At 42.6% G+C, this 17,984-nt stretch overlaps 1 protein-coding gene across 1 annotated transcript in view; it reads left to right on the top strand.

Moving 5' to 3' along the window:
* Positions 1-17,649, top strand: part of YTHDF2 (YTH N6-methyladenosine RNA binding protein F2) — a 34,068-nt gene extending 16,419 nt beyond the window's left edge. The window contains exon 5 of the mRNA XM_019013815.4: positions 16,803-17,649. Coding sequence (XP_018869360.1) covers positions 16,803-16,826 — 24 coding nt within the window. The 3' untranslated portion in view covers positions 16,827-17,649. The remainder of the gene's footprint in view (positions 1-16,802) is intronic.
* Positions 17,650-17,984: the final 335 nt, after the last annotated feature.

Below are 17,984 nucleotides of genomic sequence, written 5' to 3'. Positions count from 1 at the left end.
CTAATTTTTGTATTTTTAGTAGAAGCGAGGTTTCACCATATTGGCCAGGCTGGTCTCGAACCCCTGACCTTGTGATCTGCCTGCCTCGGCCTCCCAAAGTGATGGGATTACAGGTGTGAGCTACCATGCCCGGCCCAGCTGTTAGTTACATCGTGGAAATTGACAAATGCTGTATACAAATCAGTGTTTAATTTTTGCTGATTGTCTAGACTTTATAGTGATGGAGAAAATATTGATTGCAGATTAAATTTGTGTGTCACGACTGTAGCTCTTAAACATTTTTTTCAATAACACAAAAATTTGTCCTGCACAGTGGCTCACGCCTGTAATTCCAACACTTTGGGAGGCTGAGGTGGGAGGATTGCCTGAGCTCAGGAGTTTGAGACCAGCCTGGGCAGCATAGCGAGACCTTGTCTCTACAAAAAATTTTTAAAAAATTAACCAGACTTGGTGGCGCATTACTAAAGTACAGCTACTCAGGAGGCTGAGGCAGGAGGATTGCTTGAGTCCAGGAAATGAAAGCTGCAGTGAGCGATGATCATGCCACTGCACCCCAGCCTGGGTGACAGCAGGAGACTGTCTCTAGAAAAAAAAATTTTTTTTGAGGAAATATTCTAATATTTGAAAAACTATTACCCAGATTAGCAAAGAAGTTGCTCAAAACATGTTTCATGTTTGTATATTGGAACTTACACCTGGAGAGCCACTGAGTCTCTAACCCCGAAGCTCATGGACTACTCCATGATCTATGAAGTTTGCCAGATAGAAAAGTAGAGAAATGGCTAGGTGCAGTGGCTCATGCCCATAATCCTCGCACTTTGGGGAGGCTGCAGCAAGAGAATCACTTGAACCCAGGAGTTTGAGACCAGCCTAGGCAACATAATGAAATCCTGCCTCTACAAAAAAAAAAAAAAAAAAAAAAAAAAAAAAAATCAGCCAGGTGTGATGAGGCACACCTGTAGTCCTAGTTGCTCAGGAGGCTGAGACAGGAGGATTGCTTGAGCCCGGGACGTCAAGTCTGCAGTGAGTCATGATGGTACCACTGTACTCCAGTCTGGGCACAGTGAGACCCTGTCTTCCAAAAAATGGCATTCTAGTAAGAGCATGTTAAAAACATAGTCTTGAGAATGCTTATGGTATGTTTTCAGAATGAGAAGTTTAATGTGGTCTAGAATGGTAAGTGATAACGCTGGAGAGGTTGATTGGGCAAATATATGAAGAGTTTCAGGATTTTATTCTTTTTTTTTTTTTTTTTCCTGAGACAAAAATCTCGCCTTGTCCCCCCAGGCTGGAGTGCAATGGCGCGATCTTGGCTCACTGCAACCTCCCCCTCCCAGGTTCAAGCGATTCTCCTGCCTCAGCCTCCTGAGTAGCTGGGATTACAGGTGCCTGTCACCACGCCCAGCTAATTTTTGTATTTTTAGTGGTGACGGGGTTTCATCATGTTGGCCAGGCTGGTCTCAAACTCCTGACCTCAGGTGATCTGCTTGCCTTGGCCTCCCAAAGTGCTGGGATTACAGGCGTGAGCCACCACGCTCGGCCTAGGATTTTATTCTTTACCTGTGTTTTAGTTTGGTTGTAAGGGAGGGTAGTTATTTAGGGAATAACAGTTTGGAGGATGGGAAGGATGAAACGCTTACTGAGCATTGACCTTGTTAGGCACCATGCTAGGTACTTTCATAGCCTTACTTTAATCCCCATACCAACGTGGGAGGCAGTATCCTGTATTTATAGATCGACAAATGGAAGCTTAGGAAAGCAACTTATCAAAACATCTATTAGGCTGGGTGAGGTGGCTCACGCCTCTAATTCCAGCACTTTGGGAGGCCAAGGTTGGCAGGTCATTTGAGGCCATGAGTTTGATACCAGCCTGGCCAACATGGCGAAACACTGTCTCTACTAAAAATACAAAAAAATTAGCCGGGCATGGTGACGGGCGCCTGTAGTCCCAGCCTCAGGAGGCTGAGGCAGGAGAATGGTGTGAACACTGGAGGTGGAGTTTGCAGTGAGCTGAGATAGCACTACTGCACTCCAGCCTGGGTGAAAGAGCGAGACTGTGTCTCAAAAAAAAAAAATTGGCTGGGCGCGGTGGCTCATACCTGTAATCCCAGCACTTTGGGAGGCTGAGGTGGGTAGTTCGCAAGGTCAGGAGTTCAAGACCAGCCTGGCAACATGGTGAAACCCCATCTCTACTAAAACAAAAATTAGCTGGGCGTGGTGGCGGGCGCCTGTATTCAGGGGGCTGGGGCAGGAGAATCACTTGAAACCAGAAGGTGGCAGTTGCAGTGAGCCGAGATTGCTCCGCTGCACTCCAGCCTGGGCAATGAGAGCAAAACTTCGTCTCAAACAAACAAACAAACAAATTAGCCAAGAGTGGTGGTGTGTGCCTATAGTCCTATAGTCCCAGCTACTCGGGAAGCTGAGGGACGAGAATCACTTGAACCTGGGAGGCAGAGGTTACAGTGAGCCGAGATCGCAACACTGCATTCCAGCCTGGGTGACAGAGCGAGACTCTGTCTCAAAAAAAAAAAAAAAAAATGTGGGAGATGGCTCAGAGACTAAACGAGATGCTTTTACAGTATTCTGGGGAAAAAAAGATGATGAGGTCCTGAACCAGGACAGTGGGAATGGGAAACTGGATATGAAGAATGTGGTAGACATATTTGTTGACTAGTTTTTCAAAAATTAAAGATGATGAGAGGAGCAGCAGTTTAGGGTTAGGATTTGGGGTTGTATTGGCTTTTGGAAATAGTTTCAGGTGCCTGTGATAGTAGCAGCAGCCAGGTGATAGTAGGCAGCTGGGAATCTGGAGCTCAGATTGTTGACAGGAATTTGAATTTTCAACCCTCAGGATAGGTAAAGGCATGGAAGAGTTTGACTTTTCAAAGATTCTTGTAATAAGAATGGCTAACAGTTATTGAATGCTCTGTACAGTGTCTAGCATACAGTTGTCTTGAATATATATTTAAATGTATGTTCATTTAATTCTTGTATCCTTGTGAGGTAGGTATAAGTAGCTCAGTTTTACTGATGAAAACATTAAAACACAGAAAAGAGTAAATAACTTTGCAAAGGCACATGAGATACGAAAGTAAAGCTGGTGTTCTAATTCTGCAGTGTGGTTCTAGAGCCAACACGAGTGAGAGAAAAGGACTATGGAAAAAATTCCCCAGAAATAACAAAATTTGAAGAATAAAGAGGGAGCAAGTGAAATAGATTGAGAGAGAATAGTTTGAGTTTTAGAAAGAGAACAAGGAAGGGGCTATTCAGGTTGAGTATTAGTAATTTGAAAATCTGAAATGCCCCAAAGTCTGAAACTGAGTGCACACGTGACACTGAAGAAAATGTTCATTGGAGCATTTCCTATTTTGGATTTTCAGATTAGGGATGCTCAACCAGTATGTATCTACAAATATTCAAAAAATCTGAAATCCAAAACATTTCTTATCCCAAGAATTTCAGATAGGGGATACACAGCCTGTATGGAACTTCAAGCAGTAGGGTAGAGTACACTTAACTCAGAGGCTGCAGAGAGGTAACAGATGACTGCAGATGCCAATGATGTCTGTTGAATAAAAAGTTGCTTTGCTATTAGAGACTTGAAAGTTTTGATCTCCATACTTCATTCAAAAGACTCTGCATGTTTCTTTATCTTTGTGTTGGCAGAGTCGGTATCTTTCAACCTCTGTTCCAAGCCTTAAAGAGCTATTATAAAGCTCTTTTGTTTGCCTAGTATGGGCTGTTTTGGTAAATTAGACTATGTAAAAATGTCTGAAATACAGAGTTGAACATGAAGAATGGCAGCATTCTGATTTTGATGTGGCTAAAGATTGATCCAGGGAGGACTGCTGTTTTTCCATGCTTAAACATTTGTGGGACAAGGGCTAGTTGGCAATGCTAGAATCGTTTAGTATATCTTGAATAATTTAAACCAAGAATCACTCAAGTATGAGCCATTCTGCTTACCTACCAGAAGTAAAGATTACTCCTCTAACGGTTTTTAGCATTGGAATTCTTTTTCTCCCTGCAAACAAAACTTTTCTTGGAACCTCATGAATGATTTTTACATGTTCAGCTTCCCTTCTCCCAGAAGATACCTGAAGCATCTCTCCTATGAAGCATAATTTGAAACACACTAGATGACAATGAATTTTTAAAAATGGGAATGATGCATGGAAGATGAGGTAGAGGGATCTGTTTTGAGATGGGAGAAGTATGAGGATTCAGCAAGTTCAGCATCTCTTCTAAAGGTGTTGGGTGATTTAGTCTGGGTGCAGGTTTGGAGGGATGAGGAAGAGTTACCCAGGAGGGAGATAGGGAAGGCTTACAGCATTGGCTTTGCCTGCCTGCTTGCCTGCCTTTAAGGGACAGCATGATGAAGGACTGTTCTTATAGTTCCTTAGGAGTTTATGCAGAGGAGAAAAAAAAGCTCTGTTCTTTGAATTAGGGCAAACGTTCTCTTCCTGCTTTTTTACATTCATCATTGAAATCCTGTAAGTCTGCACATGAGCAAGGAAAAAGTGGCAGCTCAGATCGTTGCTTCTTTCTCCTACACAAAGCAGGTAACAGTGTAAATATGCATGCTGCTGCCACCTCCTGGACCAAATTCTAGTTCCAGTGGGCCCAATTAGTAGTACCCTAATGCTTTTCATTCCTTGCCGAATAAACAAATAGTCCCTCGTTGAACTGATTTAACTCCAGTTAGCCATTGGGAAAAGATATCAAGGAATTACGATGTATCAAATGAAACATTCTAGGGCAGCATATATTAAAGTACTAATTGACAGTGTGAGACCAAGTATAGAAAAATAGCAAGATCAGTTAGAGCTAGAGTTACCAAGAAACTTTTATGGAAGACTTAATTTGAATTGGGTCTAAAAGGATGGGTAGGAAAAGACAGAAAGATGAAGAAAATGGCCAATCCCCTGTGTGAACTGTTGGATATAGAGTGGGAAGGGACAGGGGCTGGCAGTTGTTCTACTTTCCAACTCATTTGCACTTGGTATTGCAATTTCTGTTGGTTCTCAAGAGATGTTCAGTGTGCCTACTGCTTGTCAGAATTCCGATTTTGCCTATATCACTTGGTGTACTACATGAAGCCGTTTTAAGAAGATAGACTTAAAAGCTCTTCATGTGAGTTTTTTTGAGTAAGTGTGGATAGCATATAGAACTTAAGCGTTTGCATGTAAAAATCTTGCAATGTGCAAACTATAAATATTTGCAAGTTTTGCATTTGTTTTTATTATAAAATGTAACCAAATTATAAAAAGCGTAGAAAACGAAAGAAATCACCCGTAATTCCTGTACTACAACAAAACTACTCATCTTGGCATTTTTTCTTTTCTTTACCTATGTAATTAGTTTATACAGTTATAATCATCTTGTATATAGTGTTCATTTCATCCTCTTTTTCTTAGTGCTTTAGGTATAATATTTACCCATATTTAGGCATTTGCTGGATATCTATAAGGTGCTTGTCATATATCCTCAATCTCTTGTAATAATCCTGTAAAAGAGTGAAGATTATCTTCATCTTCCAAGTAGAGACCTGAGATTGAATAAGGAAAAACTAGATCACTACCTAGGAAGTAGAACTGGAATTTGTTTTGCCCCTAGGCTCTTTTTGTTTTTAGGCCATGCTGTATCTTCATACTTATTTAAAATTACTAACTGTCCGGGTGTGGTGGTTTACACCTGTAAACCACCTAGGATCACTTGAACCTAGGAGTTGGAGACCAGCATGGGCAAGCAATAATAAAAAGAAATTAGCCAGGTGTGGTGCCGTGCACCTGTGATCCTAGCTACCTGGGAGGCTGAGGTGGAAGGATCCCCTGAGCCCAGGAAGTTGAGGCTGCAGTGAACTAGGATCATACTACTGCACCCTAGTGTGGGCAACAGAGTGAGACCCTGTCTCCAAAAAACTAATAATAATAAAATTGCTAACTGTGTTTTAGTATCTGCTGATGCCTGTAGCCAGTCCCCTTTGTGGACATATAAAGAGATCATAATTAGTTGGAACGTAAGTATGTAAGCACTCAGTTTTAATTTTCCCATCACAAGTCTCAAAATGGAATGAATTAGATCTACTCTACATGACCTCCATGACCATTTGCTGAAGGTTGTAAAAGTTACTGCTAATTACAGGCAGCAGGAATAAGGAAGAGTGTAAACGGTTCTGGATAATGCACAGCGACAGGTTATTATAAGTAGGACCGTTTTAGTCTACCCCACTGTCATGTTATACATGAACTGCAGGGTTACCTCACTTTGGTGGCAGAGCTAGAATTAGAGCCTAGACAAGTTCTTGGCTAATTCAAATTTTTAGTTATGGCAAAAGTTACTTTAGTTGAGGTCGGTGGGCCTGCACAGTGGTGAGGAGAGGGGAAGTACGGTGGACCTGGACGTGAGAGCTTCAGTATATAAATTCCAAAAATGGTAACTGATTTGAAACAACTTTTGAGTCACCTTGAAAGTTTAAAAAATATATTGATAACCTAGGTTCTACTTACAGACTTAACTGAATTAGAAATTTTATTTAATAAGCTCCCTAGGTATTTCTTGTAGGATTAGAAATGATTGAAGTTTTTCAGTTAGTACAAAAAGTACCCTCTGAGAGTTCTTACTTTGAGATTCTTGTTCTCCCTTACCTACTGAATGAGCATCTTTGGAGGTGAGGCCTTGGAATCTGCATTTTATCAGCTCTACAAGTGATTCTCCTGTATTTTAAATTTGGGTGTATAAAGTTGATATTGGTAGAGCATGAATTATGGATTTGTAGTCTTGATAATAAATGTGTAGGTACTGGAAAGACCTGGGGCTCTGGAGGAAGAGTTGGTTTCATATCTGCCGCTGTCACCAATATTGAAGAAGGAAAATCCTCTGAGCCTAAATATCTTTAAAACTTAGGGAAAATACCTAATTGGGTTAATAGGAAGATTAGATATACAATCATGCATCCCTTAGTGATGAGGATATGTTCTGAGAAATGCATTGTCAGGTGATTTTGTCCTGCAAACATAGTGTACTTACACAAACCTAGATGGTAGAGCCTACTACACAACTTGGGCTATATGGTATAATCTGTTGTTCCTAGGATACCAACCTGTACAGCATGTTACCGTACTGAATAGTATAGGCACTTGTAATGCAATGATAAGTATTTGTGTATCTAAACACAGAAAATGTACATTAAAACACAGTATAAAAGATAAGGGGACTGGGTACGGTGGTGCACGCCTGTAATCCCAGCACTTTGGGAGGCTGAGGCAGGTGGATTACGTGAGGCCAGGAGTTGGAGACTGGCCTGACCAACATGGTGAAACCCCATCTCTACTAAAAATACAAAACCTAGCCGGGCGTGGTGGTGCACACCTGTAATCCCAGCTACTGGGGAGGCTGAGACACGAGAATCGCTTGAACCCGGGAGGCGGAGGTTGCAGTGAGCTGAGATCATGCCACTGTGCTCCAGCGTGGGCAACAGAGCGAGACTGTCTTTAAAAAAAGAAAAAGAAAAACTTACATTTTTAACATCTTTTTAAAAACTATGGCAAACACTAATTAGCCTAGACCTACACAGGCTCAGGATCATCAGTATCAGTGTCTTAACCACCACATCTTGTTCGATTGGAAAGTCTTCAGAAGCAGTAACACACAGCTGCCATCTCCTAAAATAGTACCTTCTTCTGGAATACTTCCTGAAGGACCTATCAGGCAGTTTTACAATTAGCCTTTCTTTTAATAAGTAGTACATTCTAAAACAATGATTAAAAGTATAGTATAGTAAATATATAAGCCAATAACAGTAGGGTGGGTGGGGTGTGTGTGTGTGTGTGTGACGGAGTCTTGCTGTGTCTCCGTGTGTGTGTGTGTGTGTGTGTGTGTGTGTGTGTGTGTGTGTGTGTGTGAGAGTGTGTGACGGAGTCTTGCTGTGTCTCCCAGGCTGGAGTGCAGTGGCGCTGTCTTGGCTCACTGCAAGCTCCACGTCCCAGGTTCATACCATTCTCCCTCCTCAGCCTCCAGAGTAGCTGGGACTACAGGCGCCCGCCACCACACCTGGCTAATTTCTTGTATTTTTAGTAGAGACGGGGTTTCACCGTGTTAGCCAGGATGGTCTCAAATCTCCTGACCTTGTGATCCACCTGCCTCGGCCTCCCATGGATTACAGTCGTGAGCCACCACACCTGGATTTTTTTTTTTTTTTTTTTTTGAGACGGAGTCTGGCTCTGTCGCCCAGGCTGGAGTGCAGTGGCGCAATCTCAGCTCACTGCAAGCTCCGCCTCCCGGGTTCACGCCATTCTCCTGCCTCAGCCTCCCGAGTAGCTGGGACTACAGGCGCCCGCCACTACGCCCGGTTAATTTTTTGTATTTTTAGTAGAGACGGGGTTTCACCATGTTAGCCAGGATGGTCTCGATCTCCTGACCTCGTGATCCGCCCGCCTCAGCCTCCCAAAGTGCTGGGATTACAGGCGTGAGCCACCGCGCCCGGCCCACACCTGGATTTTTTTTGAGACAGAATCTCACTCTGTTGCCCGGGCTGGAGTGCAGTGGTGTGATTTTGGCTGCTTACTGCAGCCTCCACCTCCCAGGTTCAAACGATTCTCCTGCCTCAGCCTCCTAAGTAGCTGGGACTACAGCCGCGTGCCACTACACCCAGCTGATTTTGTATTTATGGTAGAGACAAGGTTTCACCATGTTGGCCATGCTGGTCTCAAACTCCTGACCTCAGGTGATCCGCCTGCCTCGGCCTCCCAAAGTGCTGGAATTACAGGTGTGAGCCACTGCGCCTGGCTGAGTTTGTTATTAAGTATTATTTATTATACATAATTTTACGTGCTATAGTATTATACGACTTGCAGTACAGTAGGTTTGTTTACACCAGCATTACCACAAACAAGTGAGTAATGTTTTGTGCTACATCCTTACAGTGGCTTCGACATCGCTAGGTGATAGGAATTTGTCAGCTCCATTATAATCTTACTGATCTGTCATTGACTGAAATGTCATTATATCGTGCATGAGTGTGTGTGTGTGTGTATATATTTTTTTTTTTTTTTTTTTTTGAGAGAAGGCCTCACTTTGTCACCCAGGCTGGAGTGTAGTGGCCTGATCACAACTCATTGCAGCTTTGACCTCCTGGGCTTAAGCATTCTTTTTCTTGCAGCCTTCTAAGTAGCTGGGACCACACAGGTGTTCGCCACTATGCCTGGCTAATTAAAAAAACTTTCTGGAGAGATAAGGTTTCACTGTGTTGCCCAGGCTGTTCTTGAATTCCTGGTCTTAAGTGATCCTCCTCCTTTGGCCTCTCAAATTGTTAGGATTCCAGGTGTGAGCCACCATGCCTGGCCTAATTTTTAAAAATTTCTGGCTGCTGCGGTGGCCCATGCCTGTAATCCCAGCACTTACGGAGGCCAAGGCAGGTGGATCACCTGAGGTTGGGAGTTCGAGACCATCCTGACCAACATGGAGAAACCCCGTCTCTACTAAAAATACAAAATTAGCTGGGCATGGTGGCGCATGCATGTAATCCCAGCTACTCAGGAGGCTGAGGCAGGAGAATCGCTTGAACCCGGGAAGTGGAGGTTGCGGTGAGCTGAGATTGCGCCATTGCACTCCAGGCAACAAGAGCGAAACTCTGTCTCAAATTCTAGTAGAGTCAGGTTCTCAGTATGTTGCCCAGGCTGGTCTCAAACTGCTGGTCCCAGCCTCCCAAAGTGCTGGGCTTGTAGGCAGGAGGTACCATGGCCAAAATAGATATTTTTAATAAAATATTATAGCCTTGCTTTAAATTGGAGAACTGATGAAAAATATTTTGTCTCTTTATCTGGGGAAGTTAGCATCTTAATTATATATGACTTGATGTTTCATATATATATGACTTGAAGTCTAAAGTCAAGTCATTAGACTTATTTAACTCTTATTCACGGCATTGGAGACTATAAAGGTTTTAAAAACACATTTTCCTAGCCAGGCGTGGTAGCTCACGCGTGTAATCCCAGCACTTTGGGAGGCTGAGGCGGGCGGATCACGAGGTCAGGAGATCAAGACCATCCTGGCTAACACGGTGAAACCCCGTCTCTACTAAAAATACAAAAAATTAGCCGGGCGTGGTGGCGGGCACCTGTAGTCCCAGCTACTCGGGAGGCTGAGGCAGGAGAATGGCGTGAACCCGGGAGGTGGAGCTTGCAGTGAGTGGAGATTGTGCCACGGCACTCCAGTCTGGGCAACAGAGTGAGACTCCGTCTCAAAGAATGCTTAAGAATGAGACTCCGTCTCAAAAAATGACTCCCGTCTAAGCATTTTATATTGTCAGCTGGGGTGCTGAACTTTGGGTTTCTTTCAAGGTTCATGGGGGCATAGGAAAAACTAGTTGAGAGCTATATAGATTTAATTTTGTGGGAGAGATAAACATTTACCAGATTTTAATGTTAATAAAATTATATCCAAGTAAATATGAATATGCCTCAGTTGTGTTTTATGGCCCACTTAAAAGTGAAGGGAGAGGGAGGGATAGAACAGTGCAGTAGTAAGTAGAAAGATTATTAAGCTTAAATAGAGGGAAGCCAAATAGGCAGATTTACTGTTTTTGAATATTATATGAAGAGATTGCATATGTGCAGACTTTAACAGTGCCACCTTATGGCTTTGTATATTTCCTCCAGAGACTGAATTTTCTATTTTATTTTATTTTATTTTATTTTATTTTATTTTAATTTTTTGAGACAGAATCTAGCTCTGTTGGCTAGGCTGGAGTGCAGTGGCGCGATCTCGGCTCACCCGGGTTCAAGTGATTGATTCTCCTGCCTCAGCCTCCCGAATAGTTGGGACTACAGGCATGTGCCACCACGCTTGGCTAATTTTTGTATTTTTAGTAGAGATGGGGTTTCACAATGTTGTCCAGCCCTGTCTTGAGCTACTGACCTCAAGTGATCCACCTGCCTCGGCCTCCCAAAGTGCTGGCATTACAGGCATGAGCCATTGCACCCAGCCGAGTTTCCTATTTTATAATCATAGATTTAAAGTGAGGAGGGCCTAAGGTGGATGGGTGGATAGAGATGTCGACATTATTTCTAGTTATTTAAGCCACAGACCAGATCTGTCTGGACTTGTAGTTTCCTAATTTATTCATAGTTAGTATCTTTAATGTTTTTATTTGAGACGGAGTTTTGCTCTTTTGCCCAGGCTGGAGTGAAGTGGCGTGACCTTGGCTCGCTGCAACCTCTGCCCCCTGGGTTCAAACAATTCTCCTGCCTCAGCCTCCTGAGTAGCTGGGATTATAGGTGCCTGCCACCAGGGCTGGCTACTTTTTTATTAATTTTTAATTTTTATTTTTTATTGAGATGGAATCTCGCTCTGTTACTCAGGCTGGAGTGCAGTGGTGCGATCTCAGCTCAGTGCAACCTTCACCACCCAGGTTCAAGCGATTCTCCTGCCTCAGCCTCCTGAATAGCTGGGACTACAGGTGTGTGCCACCATGCCCAACTAATTTTTTGTATTTTTAGTAGAGTTGGGGTTTCACCATGTTAGCCAGGATGGTCTCGATCTCCTGACCTGGTGATCCGCCCACCTCAGCCTCCCAAAGTGCTGGGATTACAGGCGTAAGCCACTGCGCCCAGCCAATTTTTTTTTTTTCTGGGATTATGGGCGTGAGCCACTGAGCCTGGCCGACAATTTATAATTGTATATATTTATGGGGTACAAAGTAATCTTAATTTTTTCAAAGAACCAACTTTTGGTTTGTTGTTTTTTTTTCCTATTATATATACTTTAACTCTGGCCAGCTCATATCTTTATTATTATTATTATTATTAATTTATTTATTTTTTTTTTTTTTGAGACGGGGTTTCTCTCTTGTTGCCAAGGCTGGAGTGCAATGGCGTGATCTCGGCTCACTGCAACCTCCATCTCCCTGGTTCAAGCGATTTTCCTGCCTCAGCCTTCCTAGTAGCTGGGATTACAAGCATGTGCCACCACGCCCAGCTAATTTTGTATTTTTAGTAAGAGACGGGGGTTTCTCCATGTTAGTCAGGCTGGTCTCGAACTCCCTACCTGAGATGATCCGCCCACCTCGGCCTCCCAAAGTGCTGGGATTACAGGCATGAGCCACTGTGCCCGGCCCAATTTTTTATTTTTATTTACTTTTATTTTTATTTTTTTGAGACAGAGTTTTGCTCTGTCACCCAGGCTGGAGTACAGTGGCGCGATCTCAGCTCACTACATCCCCTGCCTCCTGGATTTAAGCAATTCTCTGCCTCAGCTTCCCAAATGGCTGGGATTACAGGCGCCCACCACCACGCCCGGCTATTTTTTTTTTGTTTTTTTAGTAGTGGGGGTTTCACCATCTTGCCCAGGGTGATCTTGAACTCCTGACCTCGTGATCCACCCACCTCGGCCTCTCATAGTGCTGGGATTACAGGCGTGAGCCGTCGTGCCCGGCCCCAATTTTTTATTTTTAGTAGAGATGGGGTTTTGCCATGTTGGCCATGCTGGTCTTGAACTCCTGACCTTGTGATCCACCCACCTCGGCCTCCCAAAGTGCTGGGATTACAGGCGTGAGCCATCGTGCCTGGCCTCAATTTTTTATTTTTAGTAGAGATGGGGTTTTGCCATGTTGGCCATGCTGGTCTCGAACTCCTGACCTCAGGTGATCCACCTTCCTCGGCCTCCCAGAGTGCTAGGATTACACGTGTGATCCACCGTGCCAGGCCTTAATTTTTTTTGTTTGTTTGTTTGTTTGTTTTTTTTTAAGATGAGATCTTGCTATGTTCTCTAGGCTGAAGTGCAGTGACTATTCACAGCTGTGATCATAGTTCATTACAGACTCAAATTCCTGGGCTCAGATGATCCTCTTGCTTCAGCCTCCCAAGTAGCTGGGACTGAACAAGGTGTAAGGCCCTCTGTGCCTGGTTTAAATTCATCTTCATCTGTTACCCAGGCTGGAGTGCAGTGGTGCAATCTCGGCTCAGTGCATCCTCCTGCCTCAGCCTCCCCAGCAGCTGGGACTATAGGTGTGTGCCAGCATGCTGGCTAATATTTGTATTTTTTTTGTAGAGACGGGGTTTTGCCACCTTGCCCAGGCTGGTCTCGAACTCTGGCCTTAAGTGATCCACCTGCCTCGGCCTCAAAGTACTGAGATTACAGACATGAGCCACCACACCCAGCCTGTAATTATATAAACATTAAAGTTTTATTAAGTGTTAAATATAACTTAGTGCACCTAACTTTTTTGCAGAAGAAATAAATTCATTTCTTCCCTTCCCCCCAGTTTTATGTTTTGAAATACATTTTTAAAAAAAGTTTTTTGAGAGACAGGGCCTCTGTCATCCAGGCTGCCAGGCTAGAATGTAGCGGTGGCATCATAGCTCACTGTAACCTCTAACTCCTGGGTTCAAGCTGTCCTCCCACCTCAGCCTTCCAAGTAGCTAATCCAAGTTGCCGGGATTACAGGCATGCACCACCACACCCAGCTAAGTTAAAATTTGTTGTTGTTGTTGTTGTAGAGACAGGGTCTCACTATGTTGCCCAAGGCTGGTCTTGAACTCCTGGCCTCAAGCACGTCCCCTGCCTCAGCCTTCTAAAGTGTGAGTGGCAGATGTGAGCTACTGTGCTGGGCCTTGGAATAATTTCAGATTTACTCTTCCACATTTTGCCACATTTGCTTTATCATTTGAATGTTTTTAAAATGTGTATATATAATGTTTTCCTGAGCCAGAGAGTTACAGTCTAGACATCATGTCTTTTCTCCTAGGTATTTTAGTGTGTAGTTCCCAAGAACAAAGACATGCAGTTACATAACCACAGTGCATTTATCAAAATCAGGAAATTTAATTGACACAATGTTGTTACCCACAGATCTTATTCAGACTTTATCAGTTGTCTTAATGTCCTTGATAGCAATTTTTTTGTGGTCCAAGTTCTAGTCCACGAACATTTGGAGACCATGGTTTCGTGTCTCCTAAGTTGTTATTTGTTGTTTTCATTGTTTTGAGATAGGGTCTCATTCTGTTGCCTAGGCCAGAGTGCAGTGGCACGATCATGGCTCACTGCTGCCTTCATCTCCCCGGGCTTAAGTGATTTCCCAGGTTGCTGGGACTACAGGTGCATGCCACCACACCCAGATAATTTTGTGTGTGTGTATGTGTGTATGTATGTATTTGTAATGTAAGACGGGCTTTGCCAGGTTGCCCAGGCTGGTCTTGAACTCCTGTGCTCAAGCTATCTGCCAGCTTCCGCCTCCCAGAGTGCTGGGATTACAGGAGTGAGCTATTGCACCCAGCCCTCCTAAGTCTGTCTTCACTGGTTTCAAGTCTGTCTTCACTGGTTTCAGGTGAGGTTGTATCCTTCTCAGTGCATCATACTGGGAGGTACAAGATGTCTGTTTATGCCATTACTGATAATGTTAACTTTGGTCACTTTGGGTAAAGTGTTGTCCACCAGGTTCTCCACTTAATTTTTTTTTTTTTAATATGTGGGAAAATAGTTTGACACTATGTAAATAACTTGTTTCTCATCAAACTGTCTCCTTTTAATTCTAGCATTGATAATTCTTGCTTGATTCAGGTATTACTATGATAGGTGTTTACTTACCATTAATATTATGTAATGCTCAAGTCACAGATTTGGCCAGTGGGAGGTCCTTCAAGAAGGAGCCTACTGATGCCCTGGCTTCCCACTCTGTTTCCAATCTATACTTTTCCTTCTCTTTTTTTTTTTTTTTTTTTTAAAAGATGGGGTCTCATTTTGTCACCCAGGCTGGAGTATAGTGGTGTGATCAGGGCTCACTACAGCCTTGACCTCCTGGGCTTAAGCCATCCTCCCAGGTCACCCCCCAAGTAGCTGGGACCACAGGCACATGCCACCACCATGCCTGACTAATTAAAAGATTTTTTTTTTTTTTTTGTAGAGACAGTGTCTCCATATGTTGGCCAGGCTGGTCTTGAACTCCTGGCCTCAAGCAGTCTTATCTGCCTTGGCCTCCCAAAGTGTTGGGATTACAGGTGTGAGCCACCACTTCTGGCTGTTTTGGTATTGTTGTGTTAAAATTGAGAAAGTTTGACTTTTGAAGCAATATTGAACATAGGTATTTGTGAGACTTAAAATTGCACATTATAAAGAGGAACAAATTTGGTGTTTAAAGAATGAGACACTGCTGTAGTAAATATAATTGCATGATGCTGTTTTGAATTTTTTCTTGACTATTTTAAATGCTATTAAGCATGCCAACTAACTTAAATATAAACATGTTTCTTAGGAAAAAGCACATCTATAGTCTAAGTTTCTAATTCAGTGTTACAATTTGGGACAAATAATTTATTGTCTATTTCTGGAGTTACATTAAGAGATAATAGGTGGAATTTCATTTTATTTATTTTTATTTTATTTATTTATTTATTTTTTGAGATGGAGTCTCGCTTTGTCGCCCAGGCTGGAGTGCAGTGGCACGATCTCGGCTCACTGCAAGCTCCGCCTTCCGGGTTCACGCTATTCTTCTGCCTCAGCCTCCTGAGTAGCTGAGATTACAGGTGCCTACCACCACGCCTGGCTAATTTTTTGTATTTTTAGTAGAGATGGGGTTTCACCGTGTTAGCCGGGATGGTCTCGATCTCCTGACCTCGTGATCCGCCCGCCTCGGCCTCCCAAAGTGCTGGGACTACAGGCGCGTGCCACCACGCCCAGCTAATTTTTGTATTTTTAGGAGAGACGGGGTTTCACCGTGTTGGCCAGGATGGTCTCAATCTCTTGACCTCATGATCCACCTGCCTTGGTAAAAATGTAAAATTTAAAAAATTCTGAGGCCGGGAGCGGTGGCTCACGCCTCTAATCCCAGCACTTTGGGAGGCCGAGGCGAGCAGATCACGAGGTCAGGAGTTCGAGACCAGCCTGGCCAACATGGTGAAACCCCGTCTCTACTAAAAATACAAAAAATTAGCCAGGCATGGTGGCGGCGCCTATAATCCCAGCTACTCAGAAGGCTGAGGCAGGAGAATGGCTTGAACCCGGGAGGCCGAGGTTGCAGTGAGCGAAGATCGTGCCATTGTACTGTAGCCTGGGCTACAGAGCGAGACTCTGTCTCAAAAAGAAAAAAAATTTTTTTTTTTAAATTCTGTGCATGAAGTAATGTGTGAAATGGAAGAATTTAGGATAAGTTTCTGAAAGACTCATAAACAGAGATTCTTAAGAAAATGAACATTGGGATTTATTTCAGGGAAAACGTAAGTATTGTAGTCAGATTACCACCTCCCTAGGGAAGGAGGCCAGATGTGTGGGTTTTTTTTTTTTTTTTTCTGTCTGTGGACTAAGGGCTTTCTATATGTCAGCTTATTAATTCTCCATAACCCTGTGAGATACTTATCTTCACTTTACAGAAAAGGAAATTGAGGACTTATGAGTATGTCCAAGGCCTTGGGACTAGTTTGGGATTTGAATTTAGGTCAGTCTGACTCTAACACTCTAGTGTACTATGTATGTATGTATTCTGCTTTATCTGACCAGTCATGTATGTTTGGGTTACTTCCATTAGGCCCATATTTTTGGGGGGCCTGACAACTAAGTATTAATCTAAACAGTATAATAGGAAAGCATGTAATGAATTTTCAAGTCAAAAGTAATTTTGCATTAAAGTGTTCAAGTGTTTAAAACAAAGTAAAAGCCAGTTTTTCTTTGTGGGGAATGTTCTACTTAGAATAATTAATTTTCTAATAATTCTTAATAATTAAATTTCTGTTGAGTTATTCTGTGAAGTTTTTAAATTCATAAGCATGTTCAGATAATTTTTAACCATTTCAATTTTTTTCTTACCTCTGTAGGAACGTCAAGGTCGTGGGAAATAAAAGGCAGTTCTACACAGACTGCAGCAACGGTTGCATCTGCATACCCTAAGAGGAAAAAATGACCTTCAAGAGAATTAGGACTTTTTTCTTAATTTCACTGACTTCAGAGACGATTGCAGACTTGCAGTTTAAGTATTGGAATTTCACAAAAGACATAGGACTTAACTGGAAAATGAAAAAAAAAAGAAAAAGAAAAAACTAAACAAAAAATCCCTCTAGGTAGTTTAGGTGAAAAATGTCCCTTTTATTTTGGCTTTGGTTGTGATTTCAGAGCATAATGCTATGTTTTTTTGTCTTTTTACTATGTTTTTCGGATTTTTAAGTCCGTAAGTGCATACAGTTTTCTCTAATTTTTAAACCCTTTCCTCCTCCCATTTTGACATTTGCACTTGGAGAACACTTGAGTTGTGAAGGTTTTGGGCATCCACCCCAGAAAGTGGGAATTTGATTTTATCCTTCCGAACTGGAAGAACATTTTTATGAAGAATTTTTGTCTAGGAGAATATAACAGTGTTACCCAAGGTTGTGTCTTTAAGGGTGGTTCATTTTCTCTGACCTTTTGTTACTCAAAGTAAAGTACTAGGAGTCCTAAGAAATGTTCTGTTCTTGTACATTATACTGATTAAGTCAGGATTAATTTGATTTCAAAGCTAAGAACAGTGGTAAAAACTCGTTTACAGAAATGCATTTTGGAAGAGAAAAATACTGTAAAACGTGTAGTGAATGTTTCTTCAGTTTCTTGTTCAGCCAATGAGGAAAGGGCATTGCCTTTCTTTTTACCATTAATCACTTCTCAATAAACGTGAGATCCTGTTGAGCATCACTTCTAGTACCATTTAGTATTATTTGAGTCTGCTGTATTTTAAGAAATATTTGGAGTATAAGGGGGTATAACAGGTGAGACGGCAACTAATTTTACAGAGTTTGTGCTAAGAGTAAACACCTCAGGCTTGCTTTGTACCCAGGGCTGGTTAACCATGACCTCTGCAAAAGCAAGGTGGGCTGATATTGATAATGCTTTATTTCTGGATACTTTGCAGAGAATGTAGAGTCATTGCTAAATCATTTGTTCAACAGATATTAAGACTATTGGGTACCTGGCACTATGCTTAACTCCATGGAATCTGGCCAGCTGTCTTAGATGCAGAGGAAGTAGAG

The sequence above is a fragment of the Gorilla gorilla genome, chromosome 1 (genome assembly GCF_029281585.2).
Source record: "Gorilla gorilla gorilla isolate KB3781 chromosome 1, NHGRI_mGorGor1-v2.1_pri, whole genome shotgun sequence".
In the NCBI taxonomy this organism is placed as follows: Eukaryota; Metazoa; Chordata; class Mammalia; order Primates; family Hominidae; genus Gorilla; species Gorilla gorilla.
The sequence above is the reverse complement of the archived record's forward strand: the minus strand, read 5'-3'. Positions and strand labels throughout refer to the sequence as shown.